General features: G+C 33.8%; 1 protein-coding gene and 1 non-coding gene across 3 annotated transcripts; one reads left to right on the top strand and one right to left on the bottom strand.

Moving 5' to 3' along the window:
* Window positions 1-2,237: 2,237 nt before the first annotated feature.
* LOC149090325 (TOM1-like protein 2) lies at window positions 2,238-21,643 on the bottom strand. Of its 2 annotated transcripts, XR_016192918.1 has the most exons (16): window positions 21,399-21,643; window positions 15,400-15,484; window positions 14,463-14,547; window positions 13,628-13,774; window positions 13,275-13,409; window positions 12,230-12,295; window positions 11,824-11,985; window positions 10,889-10,967; window positions 10,480-10,583; window positions 9,800-9,884; window positions 8,174-8,294; window positions 7,342-7,408; window positions 5,463-5,513; window positions 4,949-4,997; window positions 3,366-3,542; window positions 2,238-2,669 (listed from the first exon to the last, which is right to left on the bottom strand). XR_016192918.1 is itself a non-coding variant. In XM_089234152.1 (15 exons), exons 1-15 carry the CDS (start codon window positions 21,460-21,462, stop codon window positions 2,638-2,640), a joined length of 1,332 nt encoding a protein of 443 aa, XP_089090278.1. In that variant the 5' UTR covers window positions 21,463-21,591; the 3' UTR covers window positions 2,530-2,637. The 2 variants fall into 2 exon arrangements, 1 of the variants encoding a protein (XP_089090278.1); XM_089234152.1 differs by lacking the exon at window positions 3,366-3,542 and having other exon boundaries at window positions 2,530-2,669; window positions 21,399-21,591.
* TRNAT-GGU (transfer RNA threonine (anticodon GGU)) lies at window positions 18,983-19,056 on the top strand. The gene has a single exon. It is a non-coding gene; the product is annotated as a tRNA-Thr (tRNA).
* Window positions 21,644-23,192: the final 1,549 nt, after the last annotated feature.

The following is a 23,192-nucleotide window of genomic DNA, read 5'->3' as shown; positions in this document are numbered from 1 at the left end:
CTTGGGGGGAGGGGGGGGGGAATAATTAAATTTTTATTTCAATTCCCATAATTTAAATGCAAATATGCACATAAATTATAGCAATAAAGCTGGAGCTGTTATAACCATATTTTGTCTTCCTCTTAAAAAGTCTCTACCACATTTTTACGCAACTGATTTCATTCAAAATGGGATGGTCTAATATGCCAACATATCTTATAGTCAGGTTAATACAGTGATTGCCAAGGAAACAACTAGTATTCTTTCAGTTATTGATTGGCACAGTCATAGTTGTCTCACAGGACAAGTGAAATTTCATTTTCATATCACAAATGTGATAATTAGTAATTCCCAAATTCGCTTAGTTATAAGAAATCAGATTTAGATAGCAAAAGGAGCTTCCTTTTTAGTTATGGAACACAAAAGTGGTTTAGTACAAATTATTGCACATTGGATACACAAAAATATGAAGGAATTGCTATAAAAATGTAGAAACCTAGGCTATGAGAGCTTAAAACTACTCATTTACACCATAATATATTAATACATACTCGAAAAAGACACACATTTATGTTTTATGATCTCAAGAAGCTGCATAAATCAAAAAATTCAGAAGATAATAATGAAATCAAAAGCTGCTTAGAACCATAAAGTCTCTGATAAATAAAGTTTTTAATCAGAGGAAAGATGCAACTCTGATATGGAAACTTGAGCTTATTGAAATAAGTAAAAGCAGTAACAAAAATATAAAAGATCATTAACTTCTGGGATGCAGTAAACATAAAATACACTCATGAAAACTTAAAACAATTTTATAAAATCCTCAAAAGCTCATTTCAGTCCCAAATATATCCACAAGTTCTATAAATGTTTGACTTGGAAGGAAAAAAAACATGCATAGGAACTTATTAAATGACAGTACATTAATCGGAAATGAATAATTGCAAATCAGTGAAAAAAATATATCACAAAAGTTCAGATTTATAAAATAATCACTCAAATCAGCTGCTACAACCAAATTAAAAAAAAATGATAGCAATAAAAATTGAGGAAGAAGAAAGCATTAAAATAGATATCAGTATAATCATTCTTATTTATTTTGTATGAAACAACTAATTCATGACAAAAACTCAAAATTTTAAGCGATTGAATGTGCATATTGTGTGTTCAAAAAACTTCAAATCAATTATATATTTCTATATTTAATAATAATAGATAACTGAGTTCAAAAAATAACATTAAAGAGCTATGGTGTTTATTTTTTTAAACATAATTTAAGAGTTTAAATATATATTAGCATGTGGATTTACCACATACATATTAGGTCATTGAATTGCAGTTTATTCATCTATTCAGATTGATACCCATCCTTTAGCAAATATTCTCCTGCAAAAACTTGTTTGTGAAAAGAAAAGGAAACAGACACAAAGTTAAAAAGTCAAGGTTTACCATAGAGAGGTATGACTGGTATGATGATATACTGCACAGCAATGTTAAGCTGACATAATTTTTTAAGGTAAATTATTTGTTCCCTGAACAAAAACTGTGGAAAGTTTCTTAAAAATTTAATAATCAAAGGAAAGTGGAAATAAAATTATTGAGACATGCATAATCAAGTTTAGAGAGAGACCTTTTTTTGACAAAGTGGACAATCATTTACTGAGTCCTCTTGTTCTTAAAAATAGTCTTTCCAGAAATAAAGTCAAAACAATGTTTTGATCAGATATTTTTGGGCCATCATCAATAGAAAGTGAGTTTCTCAAGACAAAAGCGCTGTCACTGGTGCAAATTAATTCTCTTCTCAACGTTTCCCCAATGCTAGTAGTTAGCATCATCAATTAGCATTGCCACTGAATACTGAAATAGAAGATTTTATAACTAGCTACAAATCTATAGGCTTTCTAACAGCTGACAGTTGCAGCATGTATTTGTGTTTTTTTAGGCTTGGCAGATATTGCTTTGCCCTGATTGGTTGTTGTGGACTTTAACTGATATCTTATGGACATCATATCTAAAAGGCTGTGATTGGACTCGGCATCTTTTGTCCAATCACAGATTTCTAGATTTCAGTCTAATTCCTAATAGTTTCATTTTCAGCCTGAATTTAAAAACTCACACAATAAAATAATTCAACTACCTTTAAAAAATGAGAAGCAGAGCAGTCATACATACCAAAAACAAAAAAGTATGAGAGCTTGCCCAAAATGATAAAATAGCAGCCTAAGAAATTAATTTGCTTTCATATACATTTTTTTCCCTGACACACTAAACAACAGTACCTATAAAGAGGGGGAAAATATATATATTCATCAGATCTTTTTTTCTTGTAATTACAAAGGGCCTCAATGCTCACATATATTATATACACACAATATTCAGCTTCAGATCACATTCTTTTTTTTAATGCCCTTATCAATTTTACAGACATGTACATTTTTTTAAATATAATTTACACGTCACTTTACATGGCATGACTAAGCATGCATGTGTTAATAAATTTCAATCTTTAACACCTTCTAAGCCATAAGAATAAAATGAGCAGAAAACGCAAAGTATATATTAAGGGAAGGTAAAGAAAGCCCACTGTTGTATGTAAATATGTATATATATATATATATATATAGCAGCTTTTTTTCTATATTTTTGTGTAAATAATGTCTATGTCTTTTTCTGGAGTGCAACATTGTTCACTACATGGAAAAGAAAAAAAAAAAGGAATTATATTTGGTTTAAAAAAGTCATAATAATACATGCTTATTTATAATTAAGAAATAAAAAAATTCTTACAAATGAAATGACATAATATGAATATAAGCTCAGAAAATGATACCTCATTAATAATATGTGTTGATTGAAAATTTACTTGTAAACAGGGCCATAACTAGTTGCTAGGTCAGCTGGGGCAAGCACACATTTTGGCATCCCCAGTAATATTGAAGGAGAGGTTAAAGAGGGAATGGAGAGAAGGACCATCATTCCCTTGGGGTCACAGTGTATCATCGTAATGTAACTTTTGTGTAGTTTTATTGTTTTGTGTTTTTCTCAGTTTTATTGTTTTGTGTTTTTCTGTTTTATTGTATGTTTTATGTGTTGTGTTGTCCAATAAAAAAAATTTGTGCTCCCTCTGGTCTGGCACCCAGGGCACCAGACCTGCCTGCTCCTTCCCCGCTAGTTGCGACCCTGCTTGTAGAAACTTAAAAAATAAATCATTAATACATTATCATTGATGACGATAACTCAAATATTGTGTATTCATGTTTTAAACTGCAAAATTTAAAATAAGTACAATGCAACGATTAATTCAAATTTTGTTCTTCTGAATTCTGAAGGAAATTCAGATATGTAAAATAAATGAAACTTTTGTTTTATAGTATTTTGGGAATTACCTTTTTTTTCTGAACATGTTTGCAAGTTAATAAAATTTGTGCTGATTTCTGTGAGTGTGCTATTTTGCTTTCTATTCTATGTAGAGCTGCTACCAAGAGGGCGCTTTGGTTCTGTATTCGTTGTAGATGGCATATGTTCAGCTGCAGCAGCTCGTTCAGCCAAAAAACGATCGAATTCTAATTTTTTTACAGAAAAATAATAGAACAAAAAATTCCATGCAATAAATGGGAATGAAACAAAGAAAATTTTTCACATGCAAAAACAGAACTGTCAATAAAGAAAAATAACTGAAAAATATGACTCCATCAGTACAATGAACAAAACAAAAAATTATCTTTAAACTTGATAAGAGAGATGGAGAAGGAAAAAATTAAATAGATACAGGTTGTGAATTCATGAACATTGAAATATATCTCATCCAAAGTAGCTGCATGATTCTGTTCTTTTACATAAAAATTCTTCTGATTCAGTTCTGCATTGTTATTCATTGTTCAGCCTTAGATAAATGGATGAAAAAAAAAGCTATAAGACTGTTGAGTAATCTTTTTTACTTTGGGAACCAATCATGAAAATTAACGACTTTGATACACCAAGATTCATGGACATGATTCCATGAATAAAAATATCATCAACAGTTCAAAAGGGAAAAGGTATATAAGGACAAGACTTTGCGACCCATAGAGTAATGTAAGTTACGATACTCACTTATAACGAACACATATATAAGAAATTTTCACATATAATGAAATTTTCACATATAATGAAATTTTTACTTTTCCTGTGAATTTTGTATAGCTTAGCTATGCTTATCAAGCCAGTATGGATGTAATGAAGTTTTTGTATAACAAATATTTTCACTGTTTTTATTTTTGTATTGTGTATGTGGTCACATATACGGGTAAGTGGATGCCGAATAAGAGGATGAACTGGTGAAGTGGATCAGTTTTTGTTGTCTTGTCCAGATTCCTGTAGAAAATTGACTAAGTGGATACTGATGAATATGCCAGTGGAAAAACTGATTAACTGCATGCTTATTTTTTTCCCCCGAAATCTTCAAACACAATGTAAATTACTCTCTATGTGGATATTGAAATTATCTATTGATTTTTCTTTTCAGCCTTGTTTGCCCAAAATGTACTTTTGAATTCTAAGGAAAATTATAGTGATCTATTCCTACAAAGATTTTTAGCTATTTACCCTTTTACATGAGCAGAAAGAGCTGCCATCAGATACTTTAGATGGGTACATGTACCGGGCAACAGACTGGAGCATTTAAAATGTTGTGTGCATTTGTACTTTTCATAAGAATACAATTTTTTGTTGCTATTTGGTCAAAGGTCTGGAGGTTGTGAACCCCCTATATATCATTGATTTCCAGTTCACATAATCACTGATGTTATACCTAATCTGCAGATTATATGCTGAAAAATGAAATGCTTGTAAAATGAAATTGGTAAAAAAAAATTGAAAATAAATATAATTAAATCTGGCTTACAATTAAACTGAAAAAAAAAAAATAATAGTCACAAATAATTAACTAAAAACAATTTTGAAAAAAATAAAAAAATAAACAAACACTTACCGGAATTCGAGAACGCATTTTCTTGTGGTGCCCCATTTTCATCTGAAGGCTGAAAGAGAAAAAAATTATTTACCAACCAAAGAGCACAAGTGTGCAATGAAGCAAGCACATGCACAAAATAAAGGAAATAAGTAGACAGTTAAACTTCCATTTAATACATTTTAATGAATAAAAAACCATATAAAAACATTGAGAAAGTGTGATTATGTTAATGAATATACTGAAAAATTGAGACAGGAACAACTGTTGAATTGTTACTTTGGGAACCAATCATGAAAATTAATGACTTTGATACACCAAGATTCATGGACATGATGTATTCTTGGAATCAACTTTTGAAACCTGCATAATTCAAACTGAGATACGATGAATCCAATCCAATATTTCTTTTTTATTTCAATGATATCCCGAAGTGTCATAAAAAATTTTCATAATTTTGTGGGTAAAAATAAAATTATAAGCACAATAAATAGATTGATCTTTCTCTACTTATTATAGTAGAAAATAATCTTACTCTATCTTGAAGCCATCGCTCAATCTCTTGGATATCCTGCTCATTCTGAATCTACACAAGACGTGAATAAATATGTTTAAAAAAAATGTTGAGGCAATAAGAATAAATTATTCTAGATAACAACATATGTAATAGTCTGAAGTACACTAAAATGTGTACTAGAATTTTTTTCTAACATTTAAATCATTAATCTATACATATAAAATAACATGTCCTGACTGATTCATCATCACCGAGCCGAAATCACTGAAGCTATGAACATGAAATTTGGTCAGCTGTTTTATTTCATGACGTAAAGACTCACTAAGAAGGTTTTTTTTTTAAATTCGACCCCTAAGGGGGTTCAAAGGTCAAAGGTTATATAGAGAAATCACGCTGAGCCGAAACCGATAAAGATATATTTAAGAAATTTGGTCAGTAGTTTTATTTTATGACAAAAAGACACTGAGGTTTTTTTTTTAAATTCAACCCCCGGGGGGGGGGGGGGTCATAAGGGGGTCTTCAAAGGTTATATAGAGAAATCACATCCAGCCAAACCATTGAAGTGAAAAATATGAAATTCTGCCAGTATTTTTATTTTGTAATGTAGAGACTCACTAAAAAAAGATTTTTCAAAATTCAACTAATGGTGTTGGTGGGGGAAGTTATATAGAGCAATCATCGCTGAAGCTATAAACATGAAATTTAGTCAGTTGCTATATTTTATGATGTGAAGACTCACTAAGCAGGGACTTTTCAAATTTCAACCTCTAGTGGGGGGGGGGGGGGTCATAAGGCGATTCAAAGGTTATATGGTATCATGGCGGCGAGCTGCAACCGCTGAAAGCTATAAATAAGTTTATAAATGAATTTGTTTGAAATTTGGTTAGCATTATATTTTATAATGTAGACACCCACTAAGACCAGATTTCTGAAAATTCAACGGGGGGGTGTGTGTGTGTGTGTGTGTGTGTGTGTGTGTGTGTGTGTGTGTGTGTGTGTGTGTGTGTGTCACAAGACGTTCAAATGCTACATCGCAAGTAACTTTCAGATAACCAAATAATCCACCTGAGCGAAGCTGCGGGTAACAGCTAGTCAACTAGTCAAATACATGGATCACTACCAGTCACATATAAAATAAAAATTTTCAATAAGTTTAAGCTTCTGGCAGTTTGAATTCCACTAGACCAAGGGCTTCCCAGATTTTAGAGCTGGGATCTTTCAGTGGCAAGCCTCCATGCCAGATATTTTCATTTATTAGATATTTACAGATATTTACATTTATATAGTAAATTTATAGTGCAAAAAAAAAAATTCATTGCAGGCTTCTAGGGCGGAGCCCTACCAGTCTCCACTGTCTGAGGGCCATGGTACTTGAGTGACTGTATACAACTCCCGTTTATTGCCATAGAGACAATTTACTGTTTTTTACTTACATAGAAGTGACTGGGTCCAGTCAGGTCTATGTGATTGTGACTACAATCTGACTGTATACTCATGACTAAACAACAGCCGTGGGGAAAATGAGAAGACCATGGCTCTTTAGCCAAAAACCATATTCACATCAATTTTAGTTCTGTTATGCACTTGTTTCCCTAATTTTTTTTACTGTATTTGATTTTTTTTCCATCAACACATTTCAATTGATATATTTTTCATGAAAGATTATGAGGAAAGTAAGAAATTGACTATAAATAGTACTTCAGAGATGTTTTGAAAATTCTCATGGATTTAATTTTAAATTGAAGAAACATCTTACATAATTTTAATGAAAATCGTAATGAAGTTTCTAAGGTTATAGCTTCAAGACTACCCAAACTGAGTATTTATCTCTGATAAAATAAAGGGAAAAATATTTATTTAAAATATATAAATGCTAAGAACAAATATATTTGCTTACGACTGGATTCTGAGTTGTTGTTGAATCGCCACCAGCAGCAATAGCACCAGCAGTAGGTGTTGCTCCACTGAAAAAAGTTATTAAAATATATTAACACATGGAACATCAAAACACTAGTTGGTCCTATACACCCACTAATTTATGTATTTTATCATTTGCATTAAAAAACAAGTTAAACATTTATGAAAACTACTATTCAATTTACAACAAATATTCATGTCCCACTTTATGCTTCAACTTTTAAAACATAAAGTGAGAAAATATGTGATATATAACTTTGAATATATAAACTCATCCAAGCTGATTTGTTATAAGATGTTGAGGAATTGAATCGAGAAACTAGACCTACACACAGCAGCCCTAAAAATTCATGCACAACACTAGATGCGAGATCACACAGTTAGGTACACATGCACACTTCTGGCAACACTCATTTGGTAGTAAATTGTCCATGGCAATATACCAGAGTTGTGCTCAATTTAAAAGAAAGAAAGACCTATAGGATGATTGTTGAACATTGGCTATTAACCAAACACTGCAGCTCCCCCACAATGGTGACTGGACTGAATAACTGACAATGATAAATTAATTTGTTAGTATGTTAAAAAAATAAATGTATAATTTTCACAATTGGATAATTTTTACTACTTTGGTTAAATTCAAATCTTTCTTGATAATGAAAGGTCCCTTTTTTCAAGTTAATATTGCTTTTACTGAACATTAGCTGCCAACAGATACTGTGTATTAAAAAAAAAAAAAAATCAGATATATATTCCTCTTAAAAGAAATAAAAAGAGCAAAAGTAAAAACAATGGTTTGTGTGACAACTGACCTGATTTTTCTATGTTCCAAAGTTCGGGACTGAGCCAGCATATCAAATTCATCACTAGTTACTGTATTTTGTGCAGCAGCATTCTTTACAGGTGAAGACTCTGCATTAGCTGAATTCAAAGCTGAAACAGAAGTTTAACTTCTATAATCCACATACACAGATTTTCGAAGTTTGATACTTTGAGAGAAAATGTCATCCTATAATCCACATATGCCAATTTTATTAACCAATAACAAAATTTCAAGGAATTGAAAGGGTTGGTGGTCACATTTAAAGAAAGATTTCTATTCTTTTACTCCCACCCAGTGGCATAAGAACCGGGGATGCTATGGGTAATCAACCATACACAGCAATTTGTGACATAGGTACAAGCATCTCAGAATTGATTCAGAAATCAAAATTTCCTATATAAAGTTAAAAATGAGCACCCACAGGTTCAAAAACATTCTGACGCTCCTGACTGCACCTGTAAAATATCTATTTTAAGAATTATCTTTCTGCACAAATTATTAAAAAGTATTTGCTTTTATTCCAACTACAGATTAGAATAAAAATAAATACAGGTAACAAGAAATTTATATTTTTTTAAAGGAATAATATGGTAGGATATATTACAGTATTTAAATTAGGTAGAAGCTGAGGTGTTAATTTCCTTCTAATTGTGCTGGATGCTTTGGATGGTCAAATGTTCACTGATTAAAAAAATACACAAATTAATTCAAAAAACAGTTCTCAAAATAACAACTAAAAATATTTAACAATTAAAAATCAGAATTTCAAAATAAATAAAAGAAATTAAAAATATTTTTTCATGAAAGAATACATATTTATACAAGGATTCTTTTCTTCTACGATAAACATGTTGGGGTAAATTGAGAAGCTATCCATACTTAGAATAAGGCAAAACATAAATATATTTTATGGGAATTGTATTATATTTTATCATGAACATATAGTCTTTAGTTTTTACAATTTCGCCTTTAATCGATTTGCTGTATTTTAGAAATATATAACATTCATATTTGTTATGGGCACCTTTTTCTCAGCTATCTCGCTGGGCATTTTGCCTGTTGTGGCCTTGTATTTTGTATTTCTTTCAGCAAATCATAAAAAAATATTATCACAAAAATTAGAAACTTTGCCTGGTTTTAATTTGTACAAAAATTGCCACGTTTTCAAGACAAATAAGTTCAATTGGTCTGAATGAGGTTAACCTCAGTTGTGACAAAACTTTCAACACTTTGCAACAGATGGCTCCCCAATTCGCATCCAAAGACCACTCTCTCAGCAAATACAAAGGCGAACTCTCCGGACGACCAGACATAAACATCATCCCTCCACGACTGATTCGTGTGAATTCTGACCACGAGGTCCTGATGACGGCTCTCCATTGAAGAGCCGAAACGCATCGACCATTCGACCAATTGAACTTATTTGTCTTGAAAATGCAGCAATTTTTGTATAAACATAAAAAAATTGTTTGCAAGCGAGTAATAGTGATGGAGTTCTCATAAATGGAATGTTAGACTATCAGTCTGATCATGCTGATAGTCTAAATCCTGTTCAATGTTCAAGCGCATTCAAATGGGAAAAAAAACCACAACCTTTATTTCTACTCATACATACCTAAACTTCCTAACTGAGAAGTTATGTCAGGTTCATTGCCAGTGCTGCCATCTAGATCAATCAATGGCTTTGGTTCTTCAGGGCTCTGAGGGCAAGTTAAAATTTTATAATGATGTTTTTATAGGCACATGTACATTTATCAAACTGATACATAATACTTCATTGAAAACTAATGGGAGTATGAGAACACTCATTTTTCAAACATGAATATAAAAGCTGCCTCATAAAATGCTACAATTAATCATTACTGATACTCATTGTTTACTTTTGCTTTAAGGGTGATTTAGAGAAAATGCACATTATTAAAATCTAAAATAATTTTGCCCTCAGCTTTGATATCATAACCACTCTAATATCTAGGGTTGACATAGTCAAGAAAACTCAAATTATATGGTTACTATTAAACCAAGGAAAAACAAAAGGAAAATCAATTTTATACAGGATTTAAAATTTTAATATTAGTATGGTTTGGATACAGTCCTTTCTTTGTTTACCTTAACGACTGTTGCCAAAGACGGTGAATAAATACTTTCCACATCAAACACTATCAGCAAACTAATAAGTATGTGAGATTTAATATGGCTATAGGAGTTAATTATTCTGTCAATTGCAAATATTTAATGCAGTAATATGTCTGTTATTGCTGTAAAGTCATAAAAAACATTAATGCATATGAGTACCTGAACTGGGGAACGTCCTTGAGTTACAGCTATATGTTTCTTCTCAAAGCGCTCATATCTCAAGAAAAGGTTATTAAGCTCATCATTCACGTGCAGCAATTCTCCTAAAAAATTAAAGTTGTTCAAGAAGTATAGTTTGATATAAATGAATGCATGTTTTTTGATGCTGAATCTGAACACATATGGTTAGACACTCAACAAAGCTAACAAAACTCCATATGACATGACCAGATTCACCCGGCCTCACATCCTTTGCAAGATACTGAAGTACTTCCATAGGGATGGGCAACAAAACTTTACAATAGATCTTTAAATAACAATTGATAAGCATACAAATTTGAATTCAGGAGAATCAATTTGAAAGGTTTTTCCCTTCAAATATCTATCAAAATTTTATTTTAAAGCTCACCAGTGATCTCTTCATTTCCAATTTTATCTAGCAGTTCGACAATTCTACTCTGCATGCTTTGACATGTTTTGTGCAGGTCCTGAAAATGAAAAGCCATTTCAAAAATACACACATAAAGCATACTTATGACTTCTTAAAACACACAAATTCTAACAGAAAACAAAAACAAACACCACATCACGGTTTATAATAAAGAGTTTATTGGTGAAAGATTAAAGTGAAGTAACAAGTGTAGTTTTCACAACAACCTCCAGGTTAAGATTCAAATCCTTTCAGTTACAAATGCATCAGAATAAAAGAGGCACATAAAAATCTCATCTAGATGAATGAAAAATAGAAAATTTTAACCTAAAGCAAAAAAATTGTCTAAACTACATATAAAATTTATTCACCCTCATAACCTGGAATGAGGAACATTATTTTTTCTTTCCATCACTTTAAAGATTTTAAAAATTGATTTAAAAATAGTAAAAAAGTTCAAAATTAGCATAGAGAAAAAAAATTCATGGAATCAAATTAAAGTGCCTATAAAGACTGATTTTCATTATGCTTTTCAAATTTTCCTGCAGTAAGCATCATATTTCCTTTTGAACATGTCAATTGTGATACAATGTAAACACAGGGTGCCCAACCTCTGACCAGCAAAAGGTGGGCGGAAAAAAAAGTACTACACCACCTAAGATAAGTACACCAAACTTGTGCTACAAGTATAGATCTTTTGTGTATCAGGCCCATAGACTGAAATGATTGAGCTCCTTTGCAGTGGAAGTTGATATTTTTTTTCATATTGCAACTCAGTTTAAAAAAAAACTTTCAAAGGCACTATAACCTGAAACTGTTTCAAACCAATGCAATTAAAATTTGAAAAACAAGGAAAAAAAAATTGTAACTAATAACTCGACTATGCACGTCTGAGCAGGTAAAAGAGTCTTCACCTGTAAAAGCTCTATATCACTTTGAAGCTCTTTCCCTGGAGTCAACTCTGTCAACATTTCTCCAAACACTCTCATGTTACCCTGGACAATATCCAACTCTTTCCTCAATTTTGCCAGCTGTTGAGGATGTAGATTAGTTGAAGGAGTTGAAGTTGGTGTAACCTATAAGATTAAAAACAAAGCTTCATAAGGCCAAAAACAAAATTCTCTCTTTGATAAGTTACAAAACTTTTAAAAACTCTATTTTTTTAGGAGCTAACATATATTAAACAAATAAAAATGAGGTCCCAATAAAATAACAGAATGAACTAGAAAAATTTCACAAACTCAGAAATTCTGTGGTAATCATGCTTTTGCATATATGACACACAGGAGAGAAAAAAGAAAAGCTATTATCACTCTGTACCTGTGGTACTACAGGAATAACAGATTCTTTTGGCTGTGTCCTTGGTGGTTGCGTGATTGGTACACTCTGAATACAAAAGAATAAAATGAATGAGAAATTAAAATGAGAATTCATCTTAGATAAACTACATGATGGAGAGAAGAGAAAATGTGTTCTCACAAAAATATACCTTATTTTAGAAAAAAAAAAAGAATTTATTAATACATCAATTCAAAAGTGTCAGAAAGTAACAATCATTAAGTGATAATATAGTCAAATCCCATTATAAAAACTCCAAGAGACCGGAGAAATCATTTCATTATAACAAAATTTTGTTATAAAGGAATTCTGGGTATTTGCATCATTCCCATATGAACTTATCTGGGAGATTAGAAAAGTGTTCGTTAAAACAAGATTTTCACTATAATGGTATTCGTTAAAAAGCGATTCGACTGTAGATGAAATTTTTATTGTTCCACTAATTTTTTTTGTTTTGTAGTTATTTATTTATTTTTTTTGTTTCATAGACTAATTTCATTTACCCATTATTTCAAAATTACTTTTCATTTGAGAAATATAGCCATGGTTTGCTGAATTAAATATTGCTCTTACAATATGCACTACTAACTTTTGAATCTTGAATAGAAACAAAAATTCACAAGTATTTCGTGACAAAAATATGTACTTCACATGGGATTACAATATCGGTGAATTTAATTAAATATAAAATTATTTATCTTTATTGATGTTTAATGACTGCTATGATGCTAAAAATATTGTCGAACATGTTCACTTTTAATTTCCTGGCTACTGATGCAAAACCCTAGATGGTTTAAACTTCTGTGTGTTCCATTGCCCCTTTAAAAAATTTTTCTTCTCATCGCCCCCAACTCAAGCCAACCCATAGGATCTTACACTGAATAGAAAGTTTCTACTGCCCCCTGGGCCATTCATTCTATTGCCCACCCCTGAGGGGAGGGGAAGTTTGCCCACATTGGAAAACACACTGGTTTAAAATAACACTTTACAAAAAAACCTACTAGTATTTGAAGTGCATAATACTCACACGAGAAGGTGTATGAATAGGTGCTAACGTTTCAACATTTGGTGAGGGAAATTCAATACCCTTTTGCTTCAAATCAGTATATATCTGTACCACACCTTGCATGTCAGGATTTGCACGAAATGTTTCAGCCCAAGACTAGAAAGAAGTAGTATACATTAAGAAATATATGAATTTTATTGATTTTATGAACAAAAAACATTAATTCCAATGATAAGTCATAATAGTTCTTTATAACTCTTAAAAAATGAAGAATTAGAGAAATGACAAGTCTTCAACAAAGGAAAATGTAAAATACATCACAAATAAAAAATGACTTAACAATTTTGGTTAGAAACATATGGTATGAACAATACCTGTATCAGATGCAAGACTTTCTCTTGTACAGCAGTAGGGGGGTCATTCTTTGGCCCAATCAACTTTACTAAATCTTGCACGAAGTCTTTCTGAGTAACTAATAAGTGGAAACGTTTTCCACAATTCTTAACGCATGTTTCTAGCACCTGAAATTAAAACTTTGAATTTAATACATTTTGGTAATGAAACATTTATCGTAAAAAAAACTATTTTATGCTGAAGCAAAATTTGGATTTTTTCCGCTAACCATTTGACCTTCAGATAAAATACAAAAAAAACTAAATGAACAATGATTTATAGCTTTCAACGAAATCATCAACACTTATCTGCAGCTATGCATATATTTTAAAATTTGAATGCAAAAGATGGTCAGTATTAAACCATTTGTATATTCAAAAAAAAAGAATCATTCTATTTTTTTGCATATTATTTTAGGGGAAATCTAATATCCTTGTTTCATGAAACAAAAATGATATCTATGAGCTAAAATCACCAATGTAAAATATAGATCAGCATTTAATTGCAACCCCAGTTTGTCATTTTATATAACCTCTTCACACCTGAACCAAAACTATTAAAAAGTTTGTTTTGATTGATTTGTGTTCATATGTCAAAATGCCCAAAAGAAAAAAAAATTAATTGAGTCGATATCTTTATTAGGACCATTTGAATTAGGTACACATGTGTACCTCAGGTATTGAGAAAAGAATCATTAAAAATGGCACATATGTGTACCTCCGGTGTGAACAGGTTACAGGACAGAAATTTTTGCACAAGCACAGCTTGACAAATGGTATGAATAGGTAAATTAAAAGGAAGTGGAGATCAACATACAGTTAATGTATACATTACAACTGTATAATTCTTCCCTGCATTTTGTAGAAGTCTTCGTCTAATAGCTTTTGCAGCATCTTTTGGCCTAGAAAAATACACAAAAATTAAATTCCAGGGGGGAACATAAACAGATCTCTTAAGTGACCCAGGACAAATTTTAAAATCATTTGAGTAATGTGCAACACATTTACAGAATGCCTAAATAACCCGCAGTACATTTAAGCTAATTTAAGTGACCTTCAGTACTATTTTAGATCACTAAAGTGTTGTCCCATGGCACATTGACAGATCACTTGGGTAATCTGTGGTGCAGTTCCACATCACTTATGTGATCCGCAACATATTGGCAGGTCACTTGAGTGACTTGCAGCATAATTCTAGAGCACTTAAGTGACTCACAGTACATTTAGAGATCACTTGAGTGCCCAGCGAGATATTTACGGATCACTTGAGTGACTCGTTGCACATTTACAGATCACTTGAGTGACTCCTGGCCCATTTACAGAACACTTGAGTGACTCGTGGCACATTTACAGGTGAGTCACGGGTAACACAAGACATTTACAGAAAATTTAGGTGACTAGCAGCACATTAACAAATAATTCAAGGGTACTGTGGCTCATTTACATATCACTCAAGGATACCGTGGCATATTTACAAATCACTTAAGTGACCAGTGTGTTCCAGATCACTTAATTCAGTGGCCTGCGACATGTTTCCAAATCAATGAAGATGGGTCCCATTCTCTAAAATGTCGAGCATCCTTGTTCTAGATAGAGCCACTAAAGGTCTCTACAAGCATAATTATTAAATTAGATTTACTCATTATTAAGCTTATTAATTTTTATTTCATCTCCACGGGAGAAATTACAATGAGGTCAAACTCCACATATGCAGATTAGAAGAAATAATAAAATGGAAAGTATGTCCCTCTTACCCTTCATCAGTCTCATTTACCATGTCACAGATCTCCATGTTCAAGGACCAATTCTCAGAGGCTAATGATCCATCTGTTGCTTGTTCTATAAAAAAGACAATAACTTATTCATCTCCACATTGTATCCCATCATCTATAAGAATAAAACAATTTATTTAATGTGCTAAATTTTTTGAAATGCAAATACACAAACTTCCAATCAAATGATTTCCTCAAAGATTTGAAAATGTGTGACTTGTGAGTATGGATACAGGACAGCATCTATTGTCTAACTTTGCCTCATATGTGATTTGTGATATTATCTTCAGAATATTGTTTGTAAAGGGTTCTGTAGCCTTCATCTTATTGGTACAAAGGGTTCATGAACACAAAAGTTAAGACTCTCTATTCTATAGCTGGACTTGACAAGGGGGGCAAGTCACCATGCCTTTCTATAAAATTAGTATCGTGCCTAAAATTTTTCTGTATGCGATTGCTGAATTGGAGTCTGTGAGTGAAATAATATTTTCTCTGATTTTATTTATTTATGACAACCACAGAAAGCATGAAATGCATTTACACTGGAAAAGTAATAATAAATATTCATAAAATAATAAAAAATAAAAATCAGAAGGGAAAACAATTTGCATATGAAGCCAGATCGTTATCTTCAATAGCGGAAGCAAATCTTGCATAGGTGGCACATACAAGTTCTGATGGCAGACAGTTTCATATTCTCTCAACACAGCATCTATACATGTGGAACTAGCAATCTCTTCTGTGGCCCTTCGTATTCTTATTTAAAAGTGATGCCCAGGTAGGTTGGCTCATCTGTTCATGATCTACAAAAACAGTTCTCTTGATGGTAGATCTTCAGATCTGCAGTGATTCTACACCATTCCAGAGAGTGCAAACCCAGAAATTCAAGTCTATTGTATAATCAAGTCTTCTATATCAAATAGCCAGCTATTCGTTTGGTAAAGGACCTATGTGACTTTTCAAAGAGCTTTATGTCCTTAATTTTGTAAGAGTTCCAAACTTGTGAACCGAACTCGAGAGTCGGACTAATGTACGTATAGAAAGCGCATGACAACATATGTGCATCACATTTGTGGTACGACATACATATATGTATGAAATTCTATTAGCTTTGCAAATCATGCCATGATAATGCTCAGTAAAATCCAAGATGCAGTTCATTTGCAATACCTAAATCCATACATGTATTTACTTGATGCAACGTTTCATTACCAAGTCGATACTATTCAGGATTGGCACATCTGCCCAAATGCATTTATCTGTTATTTTAGTAATTAAATACGGAAATTATACTGGCAACTCCAGAAAAGTTGCTGCCATGCTAATTTTAGGCAACTAGTGTTCTCTACTAGAGAGAGAATATAACTTCACATTATCAGCAAATTACAATAGAGGGATGGATGACAAACAGCTCGAGTGATATCGTAAGTGCATAAAGTAAATAATATTGGGACTAAAACTGATGACTCCCCTTGACACCTATCATTCTCTGGACATGACGCTCGCTAGGCAAATCTGGTGAACCCTCTCTAATAGAAGCAGGCTGCAACTAGATGCTTGGTCAGCCAGGGAAAGCATGCATTTTGGCACCCCTTATAATATTGAATAGGTTCAAAGGATGGAATTTTTGTTTCCCCCCCCCCCTCAATCCAGCACTTGTGGCACCAGACCCAACTGCTTCCACACTCCCCCCCTCCCCCCCCCCCCCCCCCAGTTGCGGCCCTGAATAGCAGTACTTGAATTATCCTTACAATTTTATCAGGGAAACCCATGCCAACTAGAATACTCGGCAGTAAAAATTTGTCTATTTTATCAAATGCCTTTTGGAAATGGATGCAAATAGCATCAAACTCCTATCACAATGTCTTGTTCGTGACACGTGTCTTTTAACACAGGAAAAGAAAATAAAGTCTAAAAGTCGAGAAAATCATTATTTAGGGCCATTTTTCTTGAGATCAAAATAACTTTTAGCTTTTAAGAAATTTTGCTGGTGTCTAAAATTTTTCGACTCGTTAAGCCCAGATCATTCATTGGACCTCTTTCAATGTGTGAACTACATCATGCATTCATCATCATCATGGCCCCCACAAGGGGTGGGCTGACAAGGCTCCAGCCTTGGGGCCCAGGAAGATTTTTACCTTTTTTGTTTTTTCACGCTGTAAATTCATCATAAAGGGGGCCCGTGAAAATCTGATCGGGGGCCCGCATAAAATTCTGGCCTGGGGGCCCGGCTCCAGGATGTGGGGGGCCATGATCAACATATTACTTCTATGAGGTTATGAAATTTTCTCCACAATTATTTCTACCTCAATTAATATCATTATTTCCTCAAGGTCTTTGATGGATCAAGGAAGAAATTCAACACTATGCAAATTCCTATCTAATAAAGTCTATAGACGCTTGATTGAAGCTTGAGACTTATGAGTGCTAGTTGGGGAAGGGATAAATTGCCACTTTTTCAATCCTCTGAGTAATTGAAGAATACCCGGCGCTGCCAATGTATTATAGCTAGTTAAAAATATTGAATTTTAATTATGCAATTCATTATTTAAATAAATATTTTAAAAAATGGTAATTGAAATTTTTTTATTGCCATGATACTGACAGTCAAATTTAGTGATGATATTGCGCTGAAGAAATCTCAGATTATCTTTTAATCTTATCTAATGTCTCACTAAATACCGCCATCCTCGCCACCAATTGGAAAATCAATAAAATTATCCCCATTCACAAATCCAGTCCACTCTCTGACTCACCTTAATTTCAGGGCAAATTATTTGTTATAAGATTTTCAAACATTATGGCAAAGGAAATCTGCACCCATTTAGACCCCCATTAACTTTTTTTTCAACACGGCTTCAAATGATTCCTTTTTACTACATCCCAACTGTCTTTCCAAATGACTTTTCCAAAGCCATTGATAACAAGTTACAAACCGATATAATTTTCTTGGACTTTTCTAAAGCCTATGATAAAGTTCCTCACAATGGACTTCTCCTTAAACTTTCAAATCGTGGTCCGAATGTACAATTGCTCAAATTGTTAGAAGCATTTACCACTGTAAATTTAGGTACTCCTCAGGAAGCGGTCTTCTCACCTTTATTGTTTATAATATACAAATCTCTCATACAACACACAATCTCTCTGAGACCCTCTACTATACCATTATATTTTTTGCTGATGACTATGTAATTTACCGCTGAATTAATCAAGTCAGATCAAGAAATTCTACAATGTAATCTAGTTTCCATTTCAGACTGGTGCTAATTTTGGCATATGCCTATCAACAGCTCTAAAACAGTTTCCATGAGCGCTTCTCCTGAATCTCTCCTCCTCAAATTCTCATACTTCATCAATAATGTAACCATATCCCAACTCGAGCCCACCTCAACATAATATCCGGAAAATTACTGTTTCCTTGACATCTCTGGCTGAGAAAAAATCCATCTATATCTCTCTAAATGTCCCACCCGGGGGCCATTTCCTGAAGTTAAGAGAGGCTACTAATGCCTCTACTTCAGCGCCTCACGACACAGTGCGTGAAATTAGGAAGGCAGATTCATGTGTCTCCAGTGGTGTAGATGGTAGCATGCTTGCCCGGTATGCAAGAGGGCCTGGGTTCGAGTCCCGGCGGAGACGTAATGACTTTTCTTTCCGAGCTCACCTCAGCATAATATCCGGAAAATTACTGTTTCCTTCATATCCCACAAGTTCCTCAATTTAAATACCTGGGTGTCATAATCTCGGCTGACCTACATTGGATCCGGTAGATATAATCATATTGATTATATCTACCGGAAACGCCCAAATAAACTTTTCTTCCTTTGTTGCAACCTCAAACACTCCATTCAAGAAGTCTGACTTCTCTGCTATCGAACTTATATTTCTCCCGTTCTTTCATATGTAGCTGAGGTCTGAGACCCTCACACCTCCAGTAATATTGACGAACTTGAATCCAAAATAAATCAGCTTGCTTTATTCATGACTGCTGGTCTTTTATTTCTGTTTCTGATGTTAAACTTGAACTTAATCCACCCACTCATTACTGACCGACTTATCTCTCGATTAGCCATGCTTTATAAGATTACTCACGGTCATCTAAATTTTGATACATCGGAGAATTCTGACTACGCCCTCCTACATCTCCAATACACTTGACCATTCCAAAAAATTAAAACCTATTTTTTGTCTCTACTCTAACAGTTTTAAATACATTTTCTTTCCTAATACCAAACTCCCCTCCACTATTGTTGACTCTCCCATGATCACTGATTTCTTGTTTAATGTTACAAAATATCTGTGTGTAAATCAGCCGCATTCTCTTAAATAGGCCTTTAGGCCAACAATATTCCATAAATAAAGAACCCACTTTCACAGAACCATAGATAGAGATAAATATGGCCATTGAATACATCAAAGACTGCATTTTGTTATTACATAGAATATTGTGGATCCCAGTAAGGTCCAACCGAAACAACTCATCACAAAACTTACTCTGAGACCTTCACAGTTAGTATAACACTGTGTAAAGTATAGTGACTTTTACTTTGGGCACTCAGTGCATGAGATAATACTACTGCCACACTTTAAAGCAGAATGTTTTGCATTGTTCTGCAATCAGCCTTCAGCTGACTGGAAATGTTCTGCTGCGAAAATCACCATATAAGATGGAAATACTTGAATTTTCATATTTTATCAAGCATTTCCATCTTATATGGTGATTTTCACTGCAGAACATTTCCAGTCAGCTGAAGGCTGATTGCAGAACAATGCAGAACATTCAAGCATTCCCATCTTTACTTTAGAAAATGGAAGCCAGATGGCAGCATGAACATGAAACAAGCGGAACTTGACAACATAAATACGTTAGGGCCAAGCATACACTTGCAACACGCATTCCGGCATGTGCTGATTCGTTAGAAATTCTGACATCACTTCTGTGAGTGTCCATTCTGAGAGTTCATGCATATTAGTGACAAGTAGATGTTCAAGAATTGATAAATTAAATTAGGACTCCGGTTAGCCCGATTTGTAAGAGTGCAGATCTGGTAGTACGAAGGCTTAAGTTCTGAATCCCAGTCACTACTCTATTATTTTTTCCCCTTTGATTTTTCCCTAACTTACATCTTCGATTTTTTTGGAACATTACCAATTTATTTTTCTTTGTTTTCACTTGTATTCAAAGCTGATACTAAGAGTACAGTCATCCCTGGAAGGCTGCCTCAACACGAGTCTTCATGACAGCTAATTTATAATTACTTACATTCGATGCCGAACAGTCATGATGCATTGGCTGCATGAGGTGGTGGATCAGCGAGCTGTCATGACAAAATAAAAGCAAAATCTCATTGCGCTAATTATAATATAGATGCGGTTATTATTTCATCATTTTCAAAAGCTGGTAACTTGACTAAATCAAATCTGCTGTGTATCAAATTTTAGCCCCCCCATAATACCTCCTTTATAAGATGCTTTACATCGAATAAACGACCGGCATTACGCCTCTCTAAAAGATCCGGCAAGGAGCGTGACCTCACTGTAAGTCTCCTGCCGCACACAGAATAAACATCTGGCTCCATATACGTATCCTCTGCCATTAAAAAACATACATAAATTCGATCCCCAGGCTCACACGCTTGAGCACTGTCAGCCTACTGATTGTGAGAGCCATAGAGACAGCTCTTTGAATTGACATAGCATGAAATTATGAACTTTTTTAAACAGTTCACCATTCAGCGGTGAGTTTTTTCTTTTAAAACAGCGATCGAAGTTACGAAAAGGAAACTTTTAAACAAGAGTTAAACCCTTTAGATGAAAATGTGTCTTTAAATGTTACGAAACAATTCTCACAGCGTATCACTAGTATTTCCCATCAACATAACTCATGCGAATACGCGAGGCAAATGATTAAGGAAATGAAATGTCATCACAGCATTATCAAGAAATGAAAGTAAATCGAATTAAGATAAACAACTGATCACCAATTTTCTGTCCAACAGGTGTGTTGAAGGGATTTCCGCCTAATTGAGCAAGGAGGCCGGCCATCTTTTTTTCCTTTTCTCCTCTATTTCTTAAGACCGATTGGATGAAGTTTGAAATCCTAATTAATTTTCTCCGATGCTTAATTATTAGGGTAATTTTCTCACAGCCAGGGGATTAAAACTCTTTTAAATCATTAACAAGATATATCCTATCCGCAAATGTTTATTTTGACAGCCAACAGGGTCTTCTTCTTCTTCTTCTTCCTCAATTATACAGGGCTTTATGCCTTCGGGCCATCCCCTGTTAGAGAAAGAAACTTCCACAAGAGCATAGAATATGTTATAAAAATGTACTAACGAAAGAGCTTTCAACAATCACAGAACACATAGAAATTTCAGCAATTTCCATTCTTCCTTCTTCTTCAGAAGGGTATGAAAAAAAGAAAAAAAAAAAAAAAAAAAAAACACAAACCAGACGAAACAAACGCAGATGGAGATGTTATATGAGATGGAGAAGAAGTCTTCAGGCTTAGGGGACGATGCTAAGCCGCTTTAAAATGATATGATGACATGGAGTCCCTGGATGAGTGTGTGGTAACAAAAAATGAAACCAAACAACCAAGGTAGAAAAGGACAAAAAACCAAACGAGAGAAAGAAAGAGGGGGAGAGAAAAAAAACAAGAAATAAAAACTCAAGAAAATCGTTGACTAAGGGTAACAAACCTCTCAAAGCAACAGATAATGTTCTCAGGTCTGCCTGAACAGAACTCGGACCAACACCTAACTGGTGGAGAAAGAGAATTAAAAGTTGAGAACCGAACCTGGGAGAACCTAATACAAGAAAACAAAAAGTGAGAGGAAGTTTCAGGAATCTTGCATTGTAGACAGAGAGGGTTAGCCATTTTCTTAATACGATGTAGGTATTCGTTCAAGGGAGCTCTATTGCAAATAAGTTTGTAAAATAAACATTCCAACCTTCTATTCGAAAACAAAGGGGAGAAGTTCTGGCAGCAGTTATAGAAGGAGCTAAACTCAGGAATAGATAAGAAAAGAGCATTGCGAATATTTTCCTTGAAGTGGCGATAGTAAAGAGAACGAATGTCCTCTACATAAAGGCTAGAAGGTAGAAGATCAACAGTAGTAGAAGCTACAGTACGAACATGATTGTCAATAGTTTCATTAATGGCAATGCCCGAATGACTTGGGACCCAGATTAGTGATATGCTGTTAACCAAAGAACTAGTATGAACCAGTTGAGCATACAGTAGGTGAGTCACCGTAGATGAATGAATAGAGAAATTGTCGAGAGCCATGATGACTGATTTGGAATCCGTAAATATGAATATTGAAGAATTAGACGATTGAATGAAGGATCTAAGACCTAAAGTAATAGCAAGGGCCTCCGCAGTGAAAACTGAGGAGTCTTTATTAATGAACCAAGACTTGATAACTTTTGTAACCAAACAGAAAGCTCCACAAACCACTTGAGATGATTTAGACGCATCCGTAGCAATTACATGAGCATTCAGCGGCAGAGACTCAATGTACTCTTGGAATATTGTTTGATAAGGGATGGTAGACTTAGTTTTTTGAAAGTTAAGACCCTCCGATATGAAATAGATATTTGAGGGTATCCACGGCCAAAAAGAATAAATTGGACGCAGCATGGACCTGTGGGAAAAACCAATGGTATTATTGAACTGTGATATTTTCCTAGCCAAAGATGGCGAGAGGCGACAAAAACCCGAATCTATATGGTTAGAGTGACCCTGCGTGGGAGAGGCTGTGGCAGAA

Source organism: Pholcus phalangioides, unplaced genomic scaffold (genome assembly GCF_987345545.1).
Source record: "Pholcus phalangioides strain wild (caught in Gottingen) unplaced genomic scaffold, Ppha-v1.0 ptg000001l_1, whole genome shotgun sequence".
NCBI lineage: Eukaryota > Metazoa > Arthropoda > Arachnida > Araneae > Pholcidae > Pholcus > Pholcus phalangioides.
The sequence above is the reverse complement of the archived record's forward strand: the minus strand, read 5'-3'. Positions and strand labels throughout refer to the sequence as shown.